Source organism: Chamaea fasciata, unplaced genomic scaffold (genome assembly GCF_029207755.1).
Source record: "Chamaea fasciata isolate MVZ Bird 193981 ecotype frontalis unplaced genomic scaffold, bChaFas1.0.hap1 SCAF_3, whole genome shotgun sequence".
In the NCBI taxonomy this organism is placed as follows: Eukaryota; Metazoa; Chordata; class Aves; order Passeriformes; family Sylviidae; genus Chamaea; species Chamaea fasciata.
In genome coordinates this window covers 72918790-72941672 of record NW_027094088.1, presented here as the reverse complement: position 1 = coordinate 72941672, position 22883 = coordinate 72918790, and the positions used below count along the sequence as shown (strand labels likewise).

The window sequence follows — 22883 nt, the reverse complement described above, 5'->3', positions numbered from 1 at the left end:
TCAGGATTGAAAACTATGACTCAAAAAATGAAACAAAAATCTCGATTTCCGTTGTTTTCTTAAAATTGTAACTGGTATCTTTCACCTCCCTTATTTTAGGACACATTTATTTCCACACCAGGAAAATACTTTGAAGATATTTTAAATTCCAGCAAAGAGGTTTCTAGGCTCAATCTGTAAAAGCATCATTTTCCCATAGTCAATTATTTCTCCCAAAAGCAACGCCTTTTTGACAGTTGGAATTCACATATACATAATTGAAATAACCTTATAGATTGCTTTCGATTAAATTAGTTCTCAACTGTTTACCAATACTAGTTCTATTTCATGATGAAAACTATGAAGCTTCTACCTAGAACACGAATTTGTACATGGACAGCATCTTGGTTTTTTCTGATATGCTCTAGCTATATTCTTTAGGTTGTTAACTCTCACTTTATTTTTCCTTTTACAGGCTTATTAATAGTTGTGGGTTTTTCTGGCAATCTTTCACTCTTTAATTTTGTTCTGAAAATATCTGTTTTCATTCAATATCTGATTTCCTCACAAGTGTGAAAATCTGAAATGTAAACAAACTGGAGCAGGTAGGAAAAATTAATAAATAGGGCTATGACTGACAACTCAGTAAATCTGACAGTACTCAGTAAATATGTGATGCTGAATGAAAGAACTGTAGACCTGTACAGCACTCTGAAAAGTACAGGAGTCTCTTACGACATTCATCTTGAATATTTTCCTTAGACAAAAGATCTTGGTGGTTACGTCAAGAAATGTGCCCCCTCAGAGGAACAAAACCTAAGGGAATACCTGAAAATAACCATTACAGCTGTTTTGTAACCACAGGTCAATGGAGGAAGAAACTGGGTACATTTTCAATATTACAAGGCAATGCAAACACTTTTTAACTGAGCTATAACAATTGAACAAAAGCCCAGAAAATAATTTCTGATTTAAGGGATTTAAAAAAGAATTATAAGCAATACTGGTGTATCTATATAAGTGTTTTAAATCCCTGATTCACTGGACAAATTTGCATTTTCTTATTGCTTTCAGTTCCAGAAGCTTGCAGAATATCCACATCTGCAAAAAGTTAAACACTGTGCTGTGTTTTCTCTATGAAACACTATTTTGTGCTGTATTAAGTTGTGTCCTCAGGGCTTACTCCAAAGCCAACAGACTATTTTCCATTAGTTTTGGTATGTTTTCCAATGAGATCCTTCAACTGTAAACCAGATAGGACTCTGTTCAATTATTCAGCAATACTACAGTTTAAATGAAAGCAGGGAAATACAATATTAACAGTTTCAAACACTTCAGATTTCTGATTGTTGTCCTTGATAAACATACAGAGCACAATACTTGGAAAAAGCGATCAGTAGAATCAATGACTTTGCCCTAGAATTCTCCATTTGATTACAAAATTCATGCATATCAAAGCAAATGTGAAAGAAAAAGTGCAGCATTTTTCATCCTTGATATAATGGCCTTTAATTCCCCAGCTTTTATTATTATTATTACACAGAGTTTTGAAAGGCTTTTGCAATGTTTTTGGTACTCCAAATTCAACAACCTCAGGGTTTGCCCCCCTGTACTAGGTTTTTAGCATTTTGTCAGCAGTTCTCAATACTTCAGAACTTCCAAATGTGCAAGTCACAGTTTTTGTCTTAGAAAAAGAAAAAAAGACAGAGAGGAATCCCTAGCACATTAGTAGTTACTAACTAGAGGTCATAAACACAGCAATAATGGCAGCAAATTCAAGTTTCATCTCGTAGTGTTGGCACTCACAGATCATTCAACATCCACAGTAGAAAAGGGCAGATCCTCCAAGTAGTTACCAGAAAGCAACATGGCTTCTTAAAAAAATGCTGGTCAAGATCTTTATTCAATTAGATTAGATCCTACATATCCTTATTTGGGAAAAAAAAACCCACTACAAGTGAAAAATGAGCAGCAACCAGCAAACATCACCCCTCAAAGAACCAAGATGCTGCAAGGTCTTGTCACAAGTATTTTGCTGGCGTGCAGGGTGGGTTATTTCAGGTCTTGCTGAGTTCAGGCAATCAACAGCTGTACACATAACAACTTTCATCAGGTAACAAGTATCTATGTTTCTTGCGTGAAGATATTTTTGACTGTTAGGTAAAAGTATCTTTTTTTTTTTTAAACTTGGTTTTAGCTATGAAAACTTCATCTTGGCTTTAGTCCTGTTGTATCTACTGGGAAACATGGACATATTTGCTAATTTTTTTTTTTTTTTGAGAACCCTCGCTAAGCTTCATCAAAATCTTCCCCTATTGAAGGAATTTGCTGGCTGGCCTATGTTCACATCCATTTCAGTGACTCACATTTTCACAATTTCTGCCTTCCGTCACCGAAAAGACTCACCAGATGAGTAGTGCAAAAATTTTAAAATCCCTTCTGTAGTTTTCATCCAGAGGCAGCAAACCATCACAATACAGGAAAACTTACATACAAATAGCTATTTTAAGTAATGCTTCAAACATGTTTCAATGTTCTAAGGCTTCTCAAGTCCTAGAAATTTAAAGATTTTTCATTTTTAAGCTTTGCTGGCTAAAATTATCTGCTTGCACTGTTATTGTCCAGAGATGAAGGTCTGATAGGTAGAATGGGGAACACAATTTTTTTTAAGAATTTATAGTTCAGCACTGAAATTCACAAGTCTCCTAACACTGTCGTTTTCCTATATGCACTCTTCCAGCATCTTCTCACAAACTATATACTTCCAAATTTGCCTTCTGTATTTTTAGTAATTTTATTTTCATTTCACAATACACAGTAAGCCTAATTTTGTCAACTACAAGTTTTCATTACAGTTTATGCCCAGCTTGTGTATACTCTACACTTGTCAAAAACATGACGCTGTTAGTCTAGTTCCCATTAGCATAATACATAATTTCTAGTTCTAGCTTTTTACTCAAATGAGCCAAAAATTACAACATGGTACATGTAGAAAGATGTATCCAAATGCATATTTATATGATGTTCATTCAAAAAATCTCAGTTGTGGGATCAAAATACTGGTTTTCAGATTTTTATGCTTTTTGGGAAATGCTCTATAATCAGTTTCTGTTGGTTTTGATGCAACAATAAAGAAGTTTCTGAAATAATTGAGTTGTTTAAAAGAGAATTGGCAAATTTAGGCAAAATTCTAACTCTACCTTGATAAAGGTGACATGCTATGGTATCTGTACATTCTAAATAAAGAGTAGCAGTTTGTGGCTCTATACAACAAAATGCTTTCCTCCAAGACAACAACTCCCAGCAAGCAGGATTCTTATGATTCTTGTCTGACTTTCGAAATTCTAGTTCAAAGAATCTTAAGATGATTTCAAAACAACCAAGATAAAAGTAGGTACAACTAATTTTGCAGGTACCAAGGCTTCCATAAAAGATAAAAAAGATACAAAAACCAGATACTAACTATACATGCAATAAAACTTAGACTTCAGAAAGAAATATATGGCAATAAATATTTGGCAGTTCTCTAAAAATAAATCTCCACAACTTTCCAGAAGTATGCTTAATTATTTTTTTAACTTATTTTGTTTTCTCCAAAGCACCTCTGGCTCTCAGTATGTGGAATTACCAGAATGTGGATCCAATTGAAATCACTCTCTCTTTATGTTTTCTTCTAATTACTCTTTCATTTAAAAGTCTTAAAAGTGTGTGCCCATTTTACGCATTATTTCCCAGTTCATCTTAATTAGATGTCACTGCCAGCTTCAGTGCAAAACCACATCTGCCCAGTTCTGATCAAGTCTATGTCTTGTGCAAATAAACTAAAGGAACAGTTAAAAAACCCAATGAAATTTGCCTACATGATGGTATTTGGAGGAGTTGGAAATAGAAAGTGGATGACAACTGTAATAGTCAACATACATATATATCTGAACAATTCCATCAAACCATAAAGAAACTAATACTTGAAAAGCCTTATTATTTTGAAAATAAATCAAATCAAGAATATTAACTGAAATTTAATATTATTCTCCATTTGTTCATAAAATCATGCTTTCTAAATGAAAAACTGAATCAAGCATCTGAATATAACTTGGTGAATCTATGTACTTGCACTGATTCTAATCATGTTTTTAAAGAGAGAGTGTGAGATAGTTTCCAAAATTGCAGTGATGTTTTCTGTCAACTCAGATGTTTATGAACATGTATTTTTCAATTATAATGGGTCAAGCCCTTAATTTTTTAAAAAAGCACAGTTCAAAGATATCCTATACATTCATTGTTTTACAATATTAAAAAAAAATTACATGAATCCTCAAGGAGCAAAAGGGACACAGTCAGTTAACAGTGATACTCTGAAAGAAAAACATCAAGGAATTCTAGAAGAAAGAACATACATTTATTCTACAGGATAACCATGAACTACAAGTTTTGTTCTGAATTTTATTTCAGTAAAGACAACTACAAAGGGTGTTCTCTGATGGCCTGAATCTTTAAAGCAGTCACCAACACTTTAGAAACCCAACACACTGCATCCTTCATTTACAACCCTGAAAAGCAGTACTTTGTGATGAACCTTTATATGTCAAATGCGATGCTAGAAAAAAAACTAAAATCAAATACAATTCACTGGACCTTGTAGAATTTACTTTATGTAGAAGAAATCAAACATGTTTTCTAAAAGAATGTCAATCACTGAACAGCATCAGGCCTGTTGGAGGACAATATAACCACCATGAAATACAAAGTACAACTGATCAACAAGCAGCATTGACTGTCAGCATACAATGCAGAAACCCTTCAAATTGCTATTAACTTTTCAATCATTACTCTTCATAATTACTGTAGCTACACTATTTCCTGACAAATTAATTTCTAAGTAGATAGGATCTCTTTAAACACTATTTTCTAGTCAGCATATGATTCCCATACAAAGGTATTAAAACTGCATATGATCAGAATAATTTGTCAGTATGGTTTGGTGCATCTTATGCAGAAAAAGTGCCTGAAAGATTGTTGTCTACAGTCTCACTGTGAACATATTGCATAAGATTACACACAGCAAACTAGAACTAATTGGGCACATTTTGGAAAAGGAAGCAAGACCTACGGGTCAGTAGTAAATTAAAGTGCTTTTTTTCCCCCCCTCTAGAACAATCCCTAAGGATTGAAAGCAGCTGCAAACTGGCTGAACCAACCAAGCTCTTTGGGCTGAAGAGGGGCTAGGGCAGAGAGCACTTATGCTGACTTGAATATTATTTATAATTTCTTCTTGCTGGAGTGCTCACCATTAACCAGGTATTGCCTGCCTTTGACCCTGTTAAATGGTAGAACAAAATGAAGAAAAGGGAGCTTTATCCTCTCAAGATACCTCACATACTTTTAATATACACCTGAACTTGATTACACATGGTGAAAACAAGCACTGACAAAAATGAAAAGCAGGTAGTAGGCTGTGCTACTGAAGTACAAAGAGTGCAATCCTGGTCCCCAAACCTGTGAATATTAAAACAATCATACTGGTTTTGTTTTTGCTTTTCCCTCCCAAATGTCCCAGAAGTTTGTAATTTGATTCTTTACCATTAGCATACCTATTTGATAGCCAAATATACTTGATACAATGAATGAGACTTCAAGTTGAAATCCTCTAATCCAAAGCTATCAATTAATAACTACTGGGAAAAGACATAGCAAACCTTCTGATCTGGATTATATGTTAAAGCATCCTAGCAGCAAACTGAAGGAGATTTTTCACAGTAAGAGGAAAAAGGAATGTTGCATGGCTTTTCTCTCTCAGTGCCCAGAAAGAAGTGAAAATTTCAGGAAAGACAAAGAGATCACAAATGCTTATGTAAGAATAAGAAATAGCTAAGAATGCATAGGGAAGCGGGGAAAAGTATTAAACCTTTAATACATTCACTTATTTAAATCAGTTAGTCTTATAGTAATACCAACATTTATGCTGATTTTAAAAGAAAAAAATACACATATGCTGCTACTGACTGTGCAAACCCCTGTAACTGCAGCAGCAACCAAAAAACTTGTTAGAACTACTCATTACAGTAAGCAATGTCATAGCCAGACATCAAGGAACCTCTATTCTTCCGATATCCCACAGAGAAAGAAGTTTCAGTATATTTTAATCAGTCATTTAAAAGAAGTCTTAGATTTAAAGAGAATTACCTATTAAAGACATTCTTTTCAATAGTATAACTTTGAATTTCAGTTTCTATATTTTGAAGCCCTAGTAAGACATTTAAACAAATTTATTTAAGGTCTGAATTTACTGAATGCAAAGTCTGCACTACCTTGCAGAAAACTGTGGTAGACTTCACTTAAAGAGAGAAGTCTAATCATGTTATAAACATGACAACAGTTTCAAACGATCTTACTAAACACATTTAGTATTTAATAGGAAATTTTGTCAACAATGAAAGGGGATGCTATAGGCAACACATTATCCCAGAGTTTATCAAAGCATTTCCATGGAGGATTAGTAAGAAAAGGCATTAAATCTTATATTTACAGTGGTTAAATCCATTACTGATTTTAACCTGAATAACTCTGAAATAGCTGAGAAGTTCTGTACAAAAGCATAAAATGTCTTTTAGTAGTTCCTTGAAGAAAAACATCAGCACCCCTGCCAGCTGTATTTGCAACCTCAGAGATCATTCTAGAAAAAGGCTTGCTAACCCATTTTTCTTCTAGGAGATCCATTACTAATGAGGTGCCGCTTCTGGATGTAGAACAAATATTCATGAGGTGGCTTTCCAGTGATAAACAGAATGAAACTAAGCATTGTTGCATATCAAGTTGACACTCATGATAGATAAAACAGAATATACGATCAAGCCCATGGGTTAGGGAGGGAAAATGTCCATTTTATTTTTTCACAGGATAGCAGAAGACTGTTACTTGTTACATCAGTGCTGTAACTATCAGAGCTTGAGAGACAAGACAAGTCTGAAATCCTCGGATAAGAGACTGATTTTCAGAAATATAATTGATAACACAATTCAATCTATACCATATATTTTATACCTTCTGATTCAAAATAATAACACTAGAAAATTCCAGCAGACTGTAAACAATACACAGGAATACATGGTGCATCAAACTGAAAATAGAACTACAAACTCAAAGCTGTGCAAATACAATTTCTAGAATGACACGTAAAAAAGTAACTATTATAATATCAGAAATATACATCAAACTTCAAGTGGTTTTCCCTTTTAAAGGTCAGGAAAAGCAAAAGCAAAAAGAAATCTATTGTTCATGTCAACCTTTTATTTCAGTTTATAACAGTTAGCACTTAACTTTAATAACCTAGGAATACTGCTAAAAAACCTGAGCAATATTTTTCTATTGCTCATAATACATCCCTCTGTAAAAAGGTCTTCCCAAAATCTAAGTGTCCATCTGAATAACAATGTTAAATTCCACAGCTCAGGATTCATTAAAATAGTGGAATCACTCTATACAGAACACATTTTTCCTTACCTTGTGAATTGTTAGGATGTATCTTATCACAAATTTTGTCTCTGACCTTCAAGCAGCACTACTGAATAAAATACCCCATGAAAGAAATACAGAGAGCTTTATTCCCTTCTCTGAGAGATAATTAGCAAATATTTTTCAAAAGTCAAAAAATGTAGTAATTATAAAACAAATAGGAAACTTCAATATATATTTGACATTTATTATAGCCTAATGTATTTGAATACATATCCTCATTTTATTTTTATAGTTTTTTTAATGGCATATCAAATATTAGATATGTTATTAGTAAAACAAAAATAAAATGAGGATTGCTCTGAAATAATTAAATGTCAGACAAATGATTACACATTAAATATTTGATGAATGCTCTCTAAAAATCAATTTCTAATAGTTTAAAAATGTCTGAAAGATAATTAAGAGGATTAGTAATTGCTTTCAGATTTTTAAGACCAGTAAAGAATACAATGCTCTTAACTTTTCTGTTTTTTTTAGTTCATCCTGTGAAGTAGCCTTCACTTCCATTTGCTGTGTCTAGACTAGAACATGCATGATTTGAGTATTACTTATTCATGTAAGTCATATACTGGATTTCAGATGATTCTAAGTATGTTATTCATCCATTACAGTGAAAACTGCATACAGAATACAAAATAAGGACTGTATTACTTTATCAAGATTATTCTCTGCCAGGTATTGCTAAATTTCATGTCAAATGAAATGGCAAGACTGAATGGCCTGTAGTCTGCTAAATTTGGGAACAATGCCAGTAAACATCCATTTATATAAGATAGCTCTTGTCAGACAAACATGATATTATCATTATGAAGCTTAGATTAATCACTCTCCATCACACAGCACTGATATAATACAGTTAGGCTTCTGTCAGAAATTTCATTTATATAGTGTGGTATTGGGAATTAAGTACTATATAAAATGAATTTCATTTATTAAAGAGATTAAAATCAGGCAATGATGATCAAAAAGATTAATTGTATATAGGAACTTTCATATGACAGAATGTCAATGAGGTTCTTCAGAGATCCAGTTTGACCTGTGGATATTTAATATCTGTACCAGTGATCAAAAACTTAAAACATGAACATGCTGATTAAAGGTATAGATTGGAAATCAGAAACATTCTGAAGGAATGGTAAGTGCTTGCAAGGACAGATCAGTTCCACACCTCCCCTTGGGTCACCTACAGATGAGCTTGGAGGTATTAGGAACAAAGAAACCGGGTCATGTTTAGAGAATGGATTTTAAAAAGAACCCAAAAAAGCTCTTAGAAGTCATGTTTTACTGTGTCAATACTCAACTTATTGCATAAGATGTATCTGATTTACAGTACAAGGTGCAAAAACTGCTGTGCCAAGTCAGACACACAGTCTGCCTAGAGCAGCAGTTTCTCTGAACAGCAAATGCCTAAGGAAGAGGAGTGTGAATACTCTTCCCAGTATAATCTCTTTGCCACTGAAAGTTTGCCACTGAAAGACTTTGAGTATCTTGATCTACCTCTAACAACAACAATATGCAATTTAAATGAATATAAACTTTCTCAGGGAAAAAAATTACATCAGTGAAGAGAACTAGCATAAGATCCTGGGTCTAGAGCACTAGGCAGGCCAATTCAGACATGAAGAATTACACCTGTCAAAGCTATAAACATTTTAGAAATTGTTACTGGAGCTCAAACAGAATTTTGTGCCTTGTTCAGTTCCCTACATCACATTATAGACCTTTCACAACAGCTGGTACTTCTTGTGCAAAAAAGCTATGAATCCATTAGTGTGTCCCTGCAGTATTTCTACAACTCTGACTTGTTCTGTTTAGAACCACAATTGTCTGCAATAACATTTTCTTTTCTTTCTAACAGTTGTAATGGCAGAAAAGCGTACAGATACAATTCCTGATGACAGTCACTGAAGTCTGTAGATGTAGGCTCTCTGTGTACACCTACGTGGTACTGAAGTTTGTACCTTATCCAGTAATGCTCTCCAGCATCTGAACTACCACCGAAGGAGAGAACTTCTACGCTTTCAGGCTACCTGAATGTAGATGTGCATTGTACTGGGTTCAAACAGATCTATTCCAGCCTCTGATGTTTAATTCCAGGATGGGTTATTGGAAAGAAAGCATAAAGTTAAGGAAAATAACCAACTTCTTTATACCCAGCTTGACTTTACTGTGCCTTGTGTCTTTATTTGTTACACTCAAAAATCTTTAAAAATATTTGCACTGAAAGTTCCTATGACAAAATACATGATGGTAAAGCCCTTTGGTAAGATGCACATACGTTACCGGCTCTTAATAAAGCTACTTCTGTTGGAAATATTTACTGCTAACAAAGAAAAAGAAAATTTAGATTGAACAGTAATAGTTTTAATAACAACCCACCACATGCTCTAATCACTGAAATCTTTGGTGTACTCATAAGTCTTCATATGTAAGAGCCTTAATTGCTCAGCAAAATGTTGCTAGCATATTACTCATTTTATGATTATTGATGGCTGTTTATGCACAGTTGCTGCCTTGGCAGACTATATATCTTATTTGATTAGTATCTTTATTGTGCTAAATAAAAATATGCCTCAAAAATACATGCTGTGACATAATTGTTTCAATACAGTATATTCGCATTAGTTTAAACAGCAAGTTTCTGATGAACAGAGAACACATATTCCCTCAATATCCTGAAAACTCCTTTTGTAGACAAGCGGTATTAGGTACCAGAGTCAGAATCAACACAATACTTAATTTTTATTGTAAATGAAATGAATATAATTTAGCTTTGTTTGTCAAATGGATCCTGAAAGGGGACAAATGCAACTATGCTGGGAAAATTTACTGGGGGTGTTTTGCTACAGATTTCAGTATGACTAGGTCTTCACTCTGGTATTCCCATTATTGATTTATTTACACGTGTCAGTGGAGGAGTCCTTAAGTACACTGCAGTATCTAATTTGTATAAAATAGTAACAATAGTACTAAAAATTATATTTTCCCCAATATCTAGATCATACTTACATGCATAAAAAATAAAATAATCTGAATTTACACTAATATAATATGTGCATATGACACATACTGATCACTGGGAAGAATTGAACTAATTCTTCTGTCTCTACACAGCCACTGCAAGACTGAAGACAGACACAAGAAGGTTATGTGATCTTTGCCTGAGAACACAATACCCTCTCATTCATCGCTATATGTCATGGTTTAGGGGTGATACTCCCCAATTTACTGCTCCCCACTGAGAGTCTCCAAACCATGCACTTGCTTGCTTCTCCCCCTCCCACAGGAGAATTGGAGGCACAAAAGGTGAAGATCATGGGTAAAAATAAGAACAATTTACTGGAAACAGCAATAAGAGAAGAAAACTAACAGCAACAACACTAATGACACAGGGTATAAGAAAGAGGGGAACAATTCTCCTGTGATTGCTGGAACTGGTGTTACCAGACTACTCTACTGCACCTACATGATCACCAGAAGGAACCCCTTCTCCCCAGAAGACACTCACTTCCTTCTGCCTCCAGCAATGATGTGAGTTGGTATAGAATAACCTCTAGATCCCCTCTTGGCCACTGAAAAAATTAACTTAGTCCTAGATGGAACCAGGACACTGATCTTCACACCTCCTCCTTCTCATCTGCTTATAAATTTGTTCTGTTATTAAGAGTCACTGTTCTTGTTCTTGCTGTCCCAGACAATCATCACCAGCTTGGTTTGTAAGTGCATTTTGCCTCATCTTCTGCACTCCTCCTAGGTACTGATTTATAAAAATTTTTAAAATTCTACTGGGAAAGATTCCATAATTTTACACATTACAGTTTCATTCCTCAAGTTTCTCTCTAAGAACACTTGGAAGTATGTACCATTAGTACTGATCTTGTCTACAGCTTGTGCTGAAAAAGGATGATGCTTACATTTTCATATTAAAAGAGAAATATTCCCACATAAGAATTCAAATGTTCTTGGGAGTTTGCTTAGAATAACAAGTACATTTCACATGAACCTATATTGTGACAATATTTTACTAGCATATTTTACGAATAGCATCAAAGCTTACAACTCAAGTATTCATTTTCATTTACCTCTCTCTTTCCCAGTTTCTTCCTCACTTCCTGAATCATGATGCCAAGTCATCACTACTTTCAGAACACCTCCCTATTCAAGCCATTTCTTCAGTGTAAAAGCAGACAGATCTGTCTGCTTCATAGCAGCTTCCCAGCAGATTCTACTGTGTAATTCCCTAAGTAAGTCAAAGACTGCTCTCCCAAAGACCAGAGTCCTAAGTATCACTGTTTACCATCACAGCATTCCTCTGAATACAGAGTTCAATCCCTACAATGAAATTTGCCATTCATGGAAATGGTTGTCACCAATTCTTGTGCAGCAAAGTAGGGGCCTGGTTGGACTCAAAAGGGGTCTCTAAGTGTAGCTCATGAACCTCATGCATGGCCCGAATAATGCCAGATAATAGTTGAAAATGAAGTGGGGAGACTTCTGCCAGTATCTGTTACAGCAGTCCTCTTGTTAGAGGGTAGAAATGAGCTGAAACACAGACTTCTTGTTTATCACAGCATGAAAAAGGTTTATTCATTTTTACAGCTTAGCCATCCTGACCCTAACTATTTACTGACTCTGACTGCAGCAAGCTCATAGTCTAGGTTTTTTTTGTAGGCTCTGACTGCCGCTTATTTCCTGTTAAACTATGACGGCACGTATTAGTTTGCAGACTCTGACTGCAGGCTTTTACCTAGCTAGACTATGGAGGCAGGTTTTAACAACAGACTGATTTCACAGCAGTGATTCTCTCTCCAGGATCTTTCTTCTTTACGATCTTGTGTTTTCTTCCCCAAGGTTCCTCTTCTTTTATGATCTTCCTCCTTCATGATTCCTCTCAACAGATAACCCACTTCCTTTTATCACACTTAGCTTTAGTGGCGTAGCTGTGACTCATTAGAGGTGAGGCTGTACTGGGTAATTAACACAGCTGTTACTTACAAGGGGCAAGGTCGCCTATATTCTCTTCTTCTAGAAGTATCCACTAGTAAGTCCTAACCACTACCTCTGCCTGGACAGATAGTCCACAACAGATCTCAACCAGACCTCTCTGTCCCTTCCTTTCTGCTCTAACCTTGAAGCATACAGGTGCTGCACACATCCAGTTTCATTCTGGGGCTCTGCACAGCCAAAGATCAACCTAACAGAGAACACAACTCCCTCTCCTTCACTTCCCTGTCTGTCCTTTTCAGTACATAGCATATGATGCATTGCCTCAGAGATGAAATCTACTGCTATTTCCACAAGTAATAAGCATTATAGCACATCAAAACATATTCATATTACACATATTCCAAATGGGTTTAGGACTTTCCTCTGTGACAGTTTTGTGGTTTCCACCGACACAGGAATATGCTTTCTAATTAATTTAATCTAATTTGGTTAATTAATGAAAAGTAAAATTAAAGACACAGGAGCTGTTTTCACTGACATACAACAGTGAGTTGGATGAATACTTCTTTGACAGATATCTCACAAAATATGCACTGCTGAAATAAGCATAAAATTTTTCTTAATTTCTTTAGCAATAATTTTGACTGTCTAAATAAGCACTAGTATTTTCAACAGCCTAATTTTTTTCTTGTATTACCATTAAAAATGAACATTTTTTTAATAAATGAAGAGTTTTAAATTTTGTTCTAAGAAATCTAATGAAAAAGTTCAGCATTAATTAGTGTTCAAGTAGAAACACGGGGTCTCCAAGTTCATGTTTGATGTTACCTTTATAATGCAGCAGATAGTAGCATCTACTAGAAAAAGAGGGGCTTTTAAATATGATATTTTATGAAATATAATGACATCAACTTATTAGAGCATAATCTTAAAATATTTATTATAGCTGTCAGAAGCATCTTGCCAAAAAGAACATAATTTATCCTGATTTCTCTATGTTTCAGAAATCTGATTCTACACACTGTAACATCTATGCTCCATTCACAATTGCTAAGACTGAATGAATCTTTTCACATTCTCTTCAGAGGTCTATAGTAAAGTAATGTATTTATTACAACTAATGACAGACACAAGAACCTAAAACCCTCAGAAGATTCTTATTTACAGGTCCAAAACACTGAAGAGTTTATCGATATATTTGCCAGTTCAAGAAGGTATCTCACATACGTATTAAAACTTTTACAGTATGTTTCTCCTCTATGTTCATGGGGAGAAATCAACTGTGGAAAGAGAAAGAACCTTATTTTTTAAGGGATGTTAAAAAGACACTGCTAACTCTAATCTTTAGACTTCAGAGTTGATATCACCAAATACAAATGACACACAGAGAACAGAATTAAGAATTGTTATGGAACTATTTTTTCAGCAGATACACTGTCATATTCCTTGAAACTGGTGGTCTAGGGACTTCCTGAGCTGCAAACATGAAGGTTACTGTCAAGTAGCACAAGTTGCATAAAACACAACAATTATCAGCTTTATCTTAACAAACTGAAAGTAACAGGACTCTTTGCTCTTCCTTTACTATAACTCCTCCTGTTTCCCCATTCAATTCAGCAATTTCACGACTTTTCAAAGCAAAATCTTCCCAGAAGCTCAAAAATGCTGCATCTATTCCCATGCTGGTCTGTCTTGTAAAAAAAATCAATTCCAAGACTGAAAAGACTACTAGTGTAAATTATCCACTTACCTGTTTTTCAGCTTGTCCATATTCTGATCCTTGGGGTGACAAGAAGTGACAAATATGACCATTGTTTTTTGCTTTTTCTCGAAGAGCCATAGCAGTTCGTACTGTAGCATTTCTAGCATGGACAAACACCATCACCTTTAGACAGAAAGAAACAGGGCCAATGAGAAATAAATAATAAAAAAAAAAAGGTTTCATCAAATAATGAAGACACTTTAATTACAAAATATTCTCTATGGGAATGACAAAAACTAGTTAATACATGGCATACTGATGAAAACTAATGCCACTTAAGGGCAATTAAAGGATGATCCTGCCTACACTGTACTTAATATTTTCAAAGAGCTTTTGAGAAGGTTGTATTTTTTTTTTTTTTAATTCTTAAGTCTTTAAAAATAGGGAACAATTGTTGGCCATAAACAGTTCATCTTCACAAAGTACTGAGATTAACATTGATGTAAAGAGTTGTGTTATTTGACACATCCTAAATGATCTGGAAACAAATAGTGGGCTGATAAACATTTTGATGCTACAACTTGGCTATGCGAGAAAACAACAACCAATCAAACAGAGGAGAATTACTGTGCAATGCTCACAGTTAAAAGCCCACGAGAATATTGCCACTGTTAACAGCAGGACCACTAATACAATATTCAAAAGCCATGAAAACACTAATCAAAGTGTTTGAGAGAAAAGTTTTTACATTTTTTTTCATGCTGTTAACAATGTCAAGAGATCTCAAAAAAGAGTTGGAGTCTTTTACCTAAAAACAACTAAAATATTCCTCTCTGGTTACTGCCTGCCATAATATATGTCTAAAAACAATCCTGTGAGCTTTAGAAACTCTGACAGTCAGAGGCACTCTGACTCCATCAGTATACACGTTTCAAGAACTAGAATGGGACAGATGGATTGGGACCGCGATCCATTTTATGCTGAGTTCCCTTTCTCTTCTGCCTATTATACTCAATAGATTCCAATAAATTCATAAAGTATAAACAAGAAAATGCATATGTTTCTGCTTTCAGTTAGCAGAGGCTTGGTATTGACTTGATAAAACTTCAGTTATGATTTCTAAAGCTTCCGCCTACATGTATGACAACATCTGACACAACAGCAATCATTCATTCAGAAAGACCTAAGACCTTAGTCTTAGGAAATAACAAACAATACATTGTGGAACTGTCCTCTATTCAGAAGCCTTACTACAGTTCTTACAGACACCTAATTTTCAGATGCGCAGCACTTTTCTTTGATATTTATCTGACACTGTTTTAAAAGTAATAATTCCCACCTGAATTAATTGACTTTTTTGTATTAAATGATCACATATCAACATGTGAAAAATTTAAAGTGATTGCAAAATTGTTGTCAAAAAAAAAAGAACTCAGACAGACAACAATCCTTGTACATCCTGTAATCCCTGTACATCACCATATGCTTTTAAAGAACCAGCCCTAGCTAAAAATTGACATATAACACCTTGTTGGATGTTTTTTCCCGAATGATGTCAGTAAACATTTATCAAATATACTGTAAGACAGCAATATAGTCTTAGGAGGGTTAATTTAGCCTGTCCTAACTGTGTCAGAGAATATTATATTTCAGTGGCAAAATCTCTGTGCATTACATTATGCAAATAAGTTAGGAAAAGTAATTTAGAATAGAGAGAAGTGGTTCCACAGTTACAAGCTGTGTAATTAGATCTGTACTTTGCAGTTCAAAGCCAGCTCTGGTGTATATAGCCCTAGTGCTGAAAACGTCTGCTGCTGCTCTCCTGAAACCAAAGCTTTTAAATAATAAAATATACACAAGAAAGGAGAAAGTAAATGTCTCTAGCTAGGTTACCTCAGAGTTTTTGCTAAGTATAAAACAAATGAAACCTTCTCACTGAAAACTGTTTAAAATTCACAGCAGGAACTGCTTGCATTCCCCAAAGAGTTGCATATTCCAGGTTTTAATCTTTATGCAACATGTTAGTGCATCACCAAAGCACAGATAAGTGTGCTATTATTACTAAAAATGTATAATCAGGTACTTGAAGTACCTTGAAATACGTTTCTTCTGCCTTGGACAGCAAAGATGCTTGGATTAACTTCTGCTACCAGAAAATACATATCCCAAACTGCTATTCTCTATGACAGCCTTAAAATGCTGCATTATTTTTCTGGGGAAACATGCTGACTCTTTCAGTTATCTTTCCATCTTCTAATTCAAAATGCTAGTCACTTGAATGTTTGAGTTCAGCAATTCTCTTACTGAACATCTCTCCTTGATGAGAGAAGGCCTAGGTTTTGCCATCCACTTTGCATTGTACCTTTCAAAGAAACTAAGATGAAAGAACGAATTTATTTAATTCAATGTTGATATCAATTATATGGCAAAGAAACAAGCATCTGTATTTTAGCCTCAAGACACTGTTTGGCTTTGCACAATTAAATCCTTATAACATGTTCTTTTATGTGGTTCTTGATCTGGGTATTACTTCTACTGAAAATGAACAGTTAGGGATATTGAGCAACAGATTAATCTGTCCAAACATTTTCTCCCTTAAGGCTGGCACGAAAACTCCTCCAAGTATTTCACAAAACTCAATTCCTAATAAGGCTTCAACACTTTACCCCAAGAACTGCTAATGGCACCTATTTATGTTGAAAACATCTCCCTCCACATCATTAAATGAAACCACCTCACAGACTAAGCAAAACTCACTAACATGTAGCCTGATTCTAAAGAGTAATAAACCTGCTTTTTCTCTCATGCTGAGATTTCTCTGTAACTGCCAAGATATAGCTCAAAATTGCAGTGCCCAACACTTAAAGAATGAAAAGTGTATTACATCCAGAATATACATGAAAACAACACACACAGCTCACTAATGGCTCCTGATCAAAAATTATGCTAAATCAGGATATCTTAGATTACCAGATCTAACTGATAGCATAGCAGTGTATAAATGTGATTTCCCATTCCTCTCACCGAATTGGGTCACTCATGAATAACTATCCAGAACTAGTAACTAAAAGAACAGTAATAAAATAAGAAATTTCATAAGCTGACCTATACCAAAGCTTTAAAAGTTTAACATAGAAATCATATTTTTGCTTTAGCAGATTTTTTTTATTTTGCATATTAAAGTCTTTCTGCATATTAAACAACACCATGGGAATGGAAAAAGCTGAACAGGCTGACACTTACCAAGGCAACAAGAGATTCTGAATTTACTTTCTAATTATTTTAATTAATGTTACTACATCTTGTATTTAAAAGAAATATTGATATAATTTGCAAGTGTACTAAGATCTTTTACTACAGAAAACTGAAAGATTACTAAGCTGCCTACAAACTAGTGCTAATGAGACTTTTTTTATATTCTTCCTTTTCTACAAAAAATTCTTGACAATTTAAAAGCAGACTGCATTTCATAACATTAAATAATGTGGATTGGAACACATAAATTTTTATTCAAGGTTGAGAAGTCAAAAATGCCCCTAAAAATTTCAGCAACACACACCATTATAACATCTGTACATTCAAGAAAAATATTTAGGAAACTGTGCTGAAGAACAAAGCTGCACAATACCATACAATATTTTCACAGAAAATATTAACTAATAACAAAAAAAATACATAATGTTTCATGAGCTAATCAAAAGAGTAGGGTAATATATTTTGAACTCTTGATAGACTACCATTAATCACTCTCTAAATTTTGATTTATTCACTCAAATAAATTACTTCTAACCATCCCTGTTTAGACAAAACCTGGGATTTTTCAAAACACTCTATATAATCTCATTTAAAAATCAATTTAACATCACCTTTATCTAACTACCTTCCTATTTTGATATACTGGGTTTAAGGGGTAATTAGTCCATTGCGTAGATATTTTTACTATTGCAATGCGCACTTGCTAATTTATTTATCTGCAATAATACTACTTTTTAAAGAAATATGCCCTATAATTTCAATTTCTGTATTTCTTTCAATGTGGAAATGTATGTTTACTTAAAATGTGACTACCCTAGTGAATGTTTTATTGTACAGTCCCATCTAATTTTTTTATTGCTTATGAATCACAGAATCTTTTGAAGAGAACTACAAGGTTTATCCAAGTCCTACTCCTGGCCATGCACAGGACAACCCCAAGAATCCCACAATGTGTCTGAGAGCATTGCCCAAACACTTCTTGAGCTCTCTCAGGCTTGGTGCTGTGACCACTTCCCTGGGGAGCCTGTTCCAGTGCCCAACCACCCTCTGGCTGAAAAACCTTTTTCTAATATTCAACCTATGCATCATCTCCCAAGTCACCTTCATGCCACTCGTGAAACTACGTAAAGGGTTCTCCTGGGACCTTATACTGGAAATTCTTTATTTTCTTCCTATTGGCCCTTCCTTCATTTTGCCTTGTGTGTTCTAAACCTATCCATAAAAAATGCTTTATTACACAAATTTTGAAATACTATCATATTTCTTATTCTTAATTTTCATTTCTCTTACAGTAAAGGTAGGACTAAAGATAAAGTCTTTGTTATGATCTTTCCATTTGCCTCAGGGACTCTGGGATTCCTAGGTAAATCTTACTAGCAAGAACAAAGCAAAGAAGATATTGAACAGCTCAGTGTTACAGATGTTTTATGTCACAAGGTTTGTTGCCCCATTCAGTAAAGAGCCATCATTTTCCTTAGCTGCCTTCCTGCTGCTGCTCTACTTGCAGAAGCCCTTCTTACTGCCCTTTACACACCTTGCCAGTTTCACCTTCAAAGAGAGTTTGGCTTTCCTAATCCTTTTTCTGCAAGCTTGGACAGTGGCTTTATATTACTCTTGGGTCTTCTGTCCTTGCTTTACTCTCCTGTCAGCCAGGAGTTTCTTTCTCATCCACACTTGCCTTGGACCATTTTGCTTGATTTCCTGCACACCAGGATAGATTGTTCATGAGCTTGGAAGATCTGATTCCTGAAAATCCCCTAGGTCTTGCAGACTACCTTGCATAGGATTCTTTCAAGATTCTTCCAACTGCTCTCATGCAGTTCAGGACAGTGCAGCTTTTTGCCTTGTTCCTCCATTAGAACCTTGAACTCCACCATCTCATGGTCACTGCAGTCAAAACATTCCCCAGCATTCAGATCCCCAACCTGTCTTTCACTTTTTGTAAGTACAAGGTACAGCACAGCATCAACCTTCATCAGCTCCTCAATTGTCTGTGCTGGGAAATTGTTACCAAGGCACTCCAGAAAGTTACTGGATTGTTTTTACTCTGCTGTGTTGTCTCTCCAGCAGATACTGTGGTGGTAAAGTCTCCCTGGAAGACCAGGGACTACAAACATGAGGCTTCTTCTAGTTGTCTGAAGAAGGCCTCATTTACTTTACTCCTGATCAGTGTCTGTAGCAAAACCCCACAACAACATTGCTTTTGTCTATCTACTGGCTAATCTTCCTCCTAAATTCTCAGTTGGCTCATCATCCAACCCTACGGAGCCAGAGCTCCAGGTATCCCTGCTGTGCTCTCACACACAAGCAAGTTTCTTGCTGCCTTGACCTTGCCCAAGATTGTTTCCACCCATTTGCAGCATTCAGTCATGCAAGGCATCACATCACATCTCTGATCTCAATACCATCTTAGCTCATCAATTAGGGATGCAGATTTCAGAGAGGTACCCAGCTATGCATATGCAAAACATGACATTGTGCCATCTACCACTATGTAATATGGAAAGATATAGGGGTTTGGTGTCATTTCTATTCAAGGCTGTGAATAAAACAGTTATGGACTTTAAGTGACAATGAGCCTCTAGCATTAAAATAGGAGACTCCCATTAACATCAAAACTTGACACTGAAGAACAGCCAGTGCTCATGCAGCAGCACTTATGGGGATGCTTCCAGTGAAAAGTACTTGCCCATATGAAACTACATGACTCTGCCTTTATACAACAGATATACATTTTCCACTAAAGAAAACCTGCTTCAGGACATTAATAATAGGATCTGTGCTATCTTCCATTTGTAGCATTAGCCAAATCTATTACAAATTGCAGAGGAAAAATGAATATAGTGAAAATTAAAGCAGAGGGTGAATTAAAAATAAGACAAACAAACAATACTTTACTGACTTCTACAGGTAGTAGAAATTATTCTGAATTTTAATTGACAGGATAGAAATAGAAATAGCAGTAGCTATTCTTGTATAGAAAATTAAGCAAGAATAGCTAGCCTATTACTATGCAAATATATGTCATTAGGCAGTTAACAATTGCACTTTTGCGGATGCCAATGGACTTGAATGACAATTATTATTCAAAATTATAAGCAGCTTTTCACTGTATCTTTTTTTAGAAAAACAAGATCATGCAATAATTTGTTTCAAGCATTTCCCTTTGTCCTGTTTTGACACTAAGTATTTTGACTTTGTATAAAAAAAATATGTTTCCATGGTATATTAAATTATATTTTCAACAAATATCACTGTAGATTAGGAGTTGTCATATTCACCGTGCCTCTTCTTATGTTTTCAAATTTATTTATACTTGCATGTATAACATTCATAATATGCAAAAATGACCCAGGAGTCAGTAGTGATAAGCAGATTCTATTCAGCTTTAATAAAGGAAAAGAACATAGAAGATACTGGAAGAATCTTTATATCTACTCCCATTACTTTTACTTAAGCAAAAAAGATAAATAAAGTTGCCATATCAATCTCTCTATCTTCTGGTTTCAGTAACATAAACCTACTAAACAATTAAAAGAACACTCATGGTTTCTAATTTATTTCTTATCAGTACTGATTTCAAGATAAACCTTTATCCATATTTTCACTCCTAATCAACAAATTTTCTATATCATCAGAAAAATAAAGAACTGCTTTCAAGGACAAGCACTGTTTTTAATATGAAGCTTAATAAGTAATGAAGAATTTAAATTATGCATTTATTGTTAACGGTAGTAAACTGCGCTAGAACAAATAGAATCTCCCTCTAAACCCACATGCTACACACCTAGTCGTTCTCAAAATATCCTAGCCTAAATAGGAGTATCATAAATACCTCATGATTAAAAGGCATGCAATTATCCAAATGTAATATATTCTGGAAACACCTTTTCAGGAGCCACAAAGAAAACTCTCAACATCACAGAATTACATAAATGAGAAACTTCAAAGTCTGGAAAGTGATTAGAAGTCAAAAGGAATTTTGTGATGCATCTTAGTGAAAATTTATTTTCCATCCTCATGGATTCCTCAAAATACCTTATTTTCTACAGCAACCTATGTTTCTGTGTATTCGTAATTGAAACTCACCAATGACATTACCATTGTCTCAGGTGACACCTGTTGAAAGTCTGTGACAGGCATAAGGTCTTGGTGGAGAGTAGCTGCTTTGGTAATAATTTACAGATGTTTTTGACAAAACCCAGGTAGTTTATTTGTATAGTTGATACTATCATGGTAAATTAAGCACACAGATCTATTTCTTTCAGAGCTACAGGGCAAGAATTTTTAAAAGCTTTGGACCACTGACAATGCTTAACGTATCTTTTGGAGTACCATGTAACCTTGTCATTGAATTCCTACTGAAAAATAATGTGGAGCTGACAGAAATCCACAGACAACTTCCCACAATCTTGTAAACTGCTAGTGGTCCGTAGTGTCTTATCTGAAAAACAGCTTTTAACATAGAGCTACTAAAACTCAGCACATATGGCTGCAAGACTGGTCAAGCTGCCTTTGCCCCACTTGCAAGAAGAAAATCTGCAACTTAACACCTAGGTCATCCACAAGAGGCCAACTGGCTCAGGATGTAACTATCTACCTATTACTTCATTTAAATAAAATTTTAGGCATAAGAAGTTGCTCATCTGGAATTAAATTTGATTTTTTTTTAACGATTCAATGCAAATTCATAATATCAGAAAAAGACTGATTTTAAATAGTAGCACTTGCTACCACTAAACAGCTGTAATTACCAGCACTGACAACACTGTGTAGCTGTGAAAGACTGCAGACATAAACCGAACATCTCATGTACTCATAATCATTGAGAAGATACTAAACTGGTGTTTCTGGTCTACATAAATTCATTGTGAACACCTGAGTACACATACACAGACAAACTACTATATAAATACAAGCATACATGCAAAAATTAGCATAGGGCATAGAACATTGCACACAAACATTTAGAAGGCTTCCTAATTGAAGAAATATGGGGCTTTATACACATAACTTGTTATGGCATCCATTTCCAGAAATTTCCTCAGCTGTTCATAAAGGCAGCCGACAAAGTATATGTCGAAAATCAAACAAATTTGACCAGAAAATATAGAGGAAAGTAGTACACACATATCATTTGACAATAACATGAAGCATTTGGAATAAAACACTTTTTGAAGTGCACAGCACATCAATATACTATTTTCAATTAAAGTAAGTGTTGGGGGTTAGGTTTGTTCCTTCTTTCTCTAAAGAATTTTTTCCCCATAAGTTACCAAGGAGACCAAGTGTTGGATATTTGAGAGTACTTAGTTGAAACAAAGAGGTGGACAAAGTTGGAAGGGAGAGATAACGCAGGTAAAAGACAGAGCTTGAGGCAGCTGTGGGCTGTTCTTTTTCCGGCGTTCAGGGAGAGAGAGAACGGCTGTTGCTGGCTGGAAGAGTTTCACTGTGGCCAAAGGGATCCAGTCCTGGGAAATCTACT

General features: G+C 35.0%; 1 protein-coding gene across 1 annotated transcript in view; it reads right to left on the bottom strand.

Annotated features, from left to right (window-relative positions):
- Positions 1 to 22883, bottom strand: part of ASCC3 (activating signal cointegrator 1 complex subunit 3) — a 254485-nt gene that overhangs the window by 112554 nt on the left and 119048 nt on the right. Inside the window, exon 14 of the mRNA XM_066179496.1 lies at positions 14192 to 14326. Within this exon, the coding sequence (XP_066035593.1) occupies positions 14192 to 14326 (135 nt within the window). The remainder of the gene's footprint in view (positions 1 to 14191; positions 14327 to 22883) is intronic.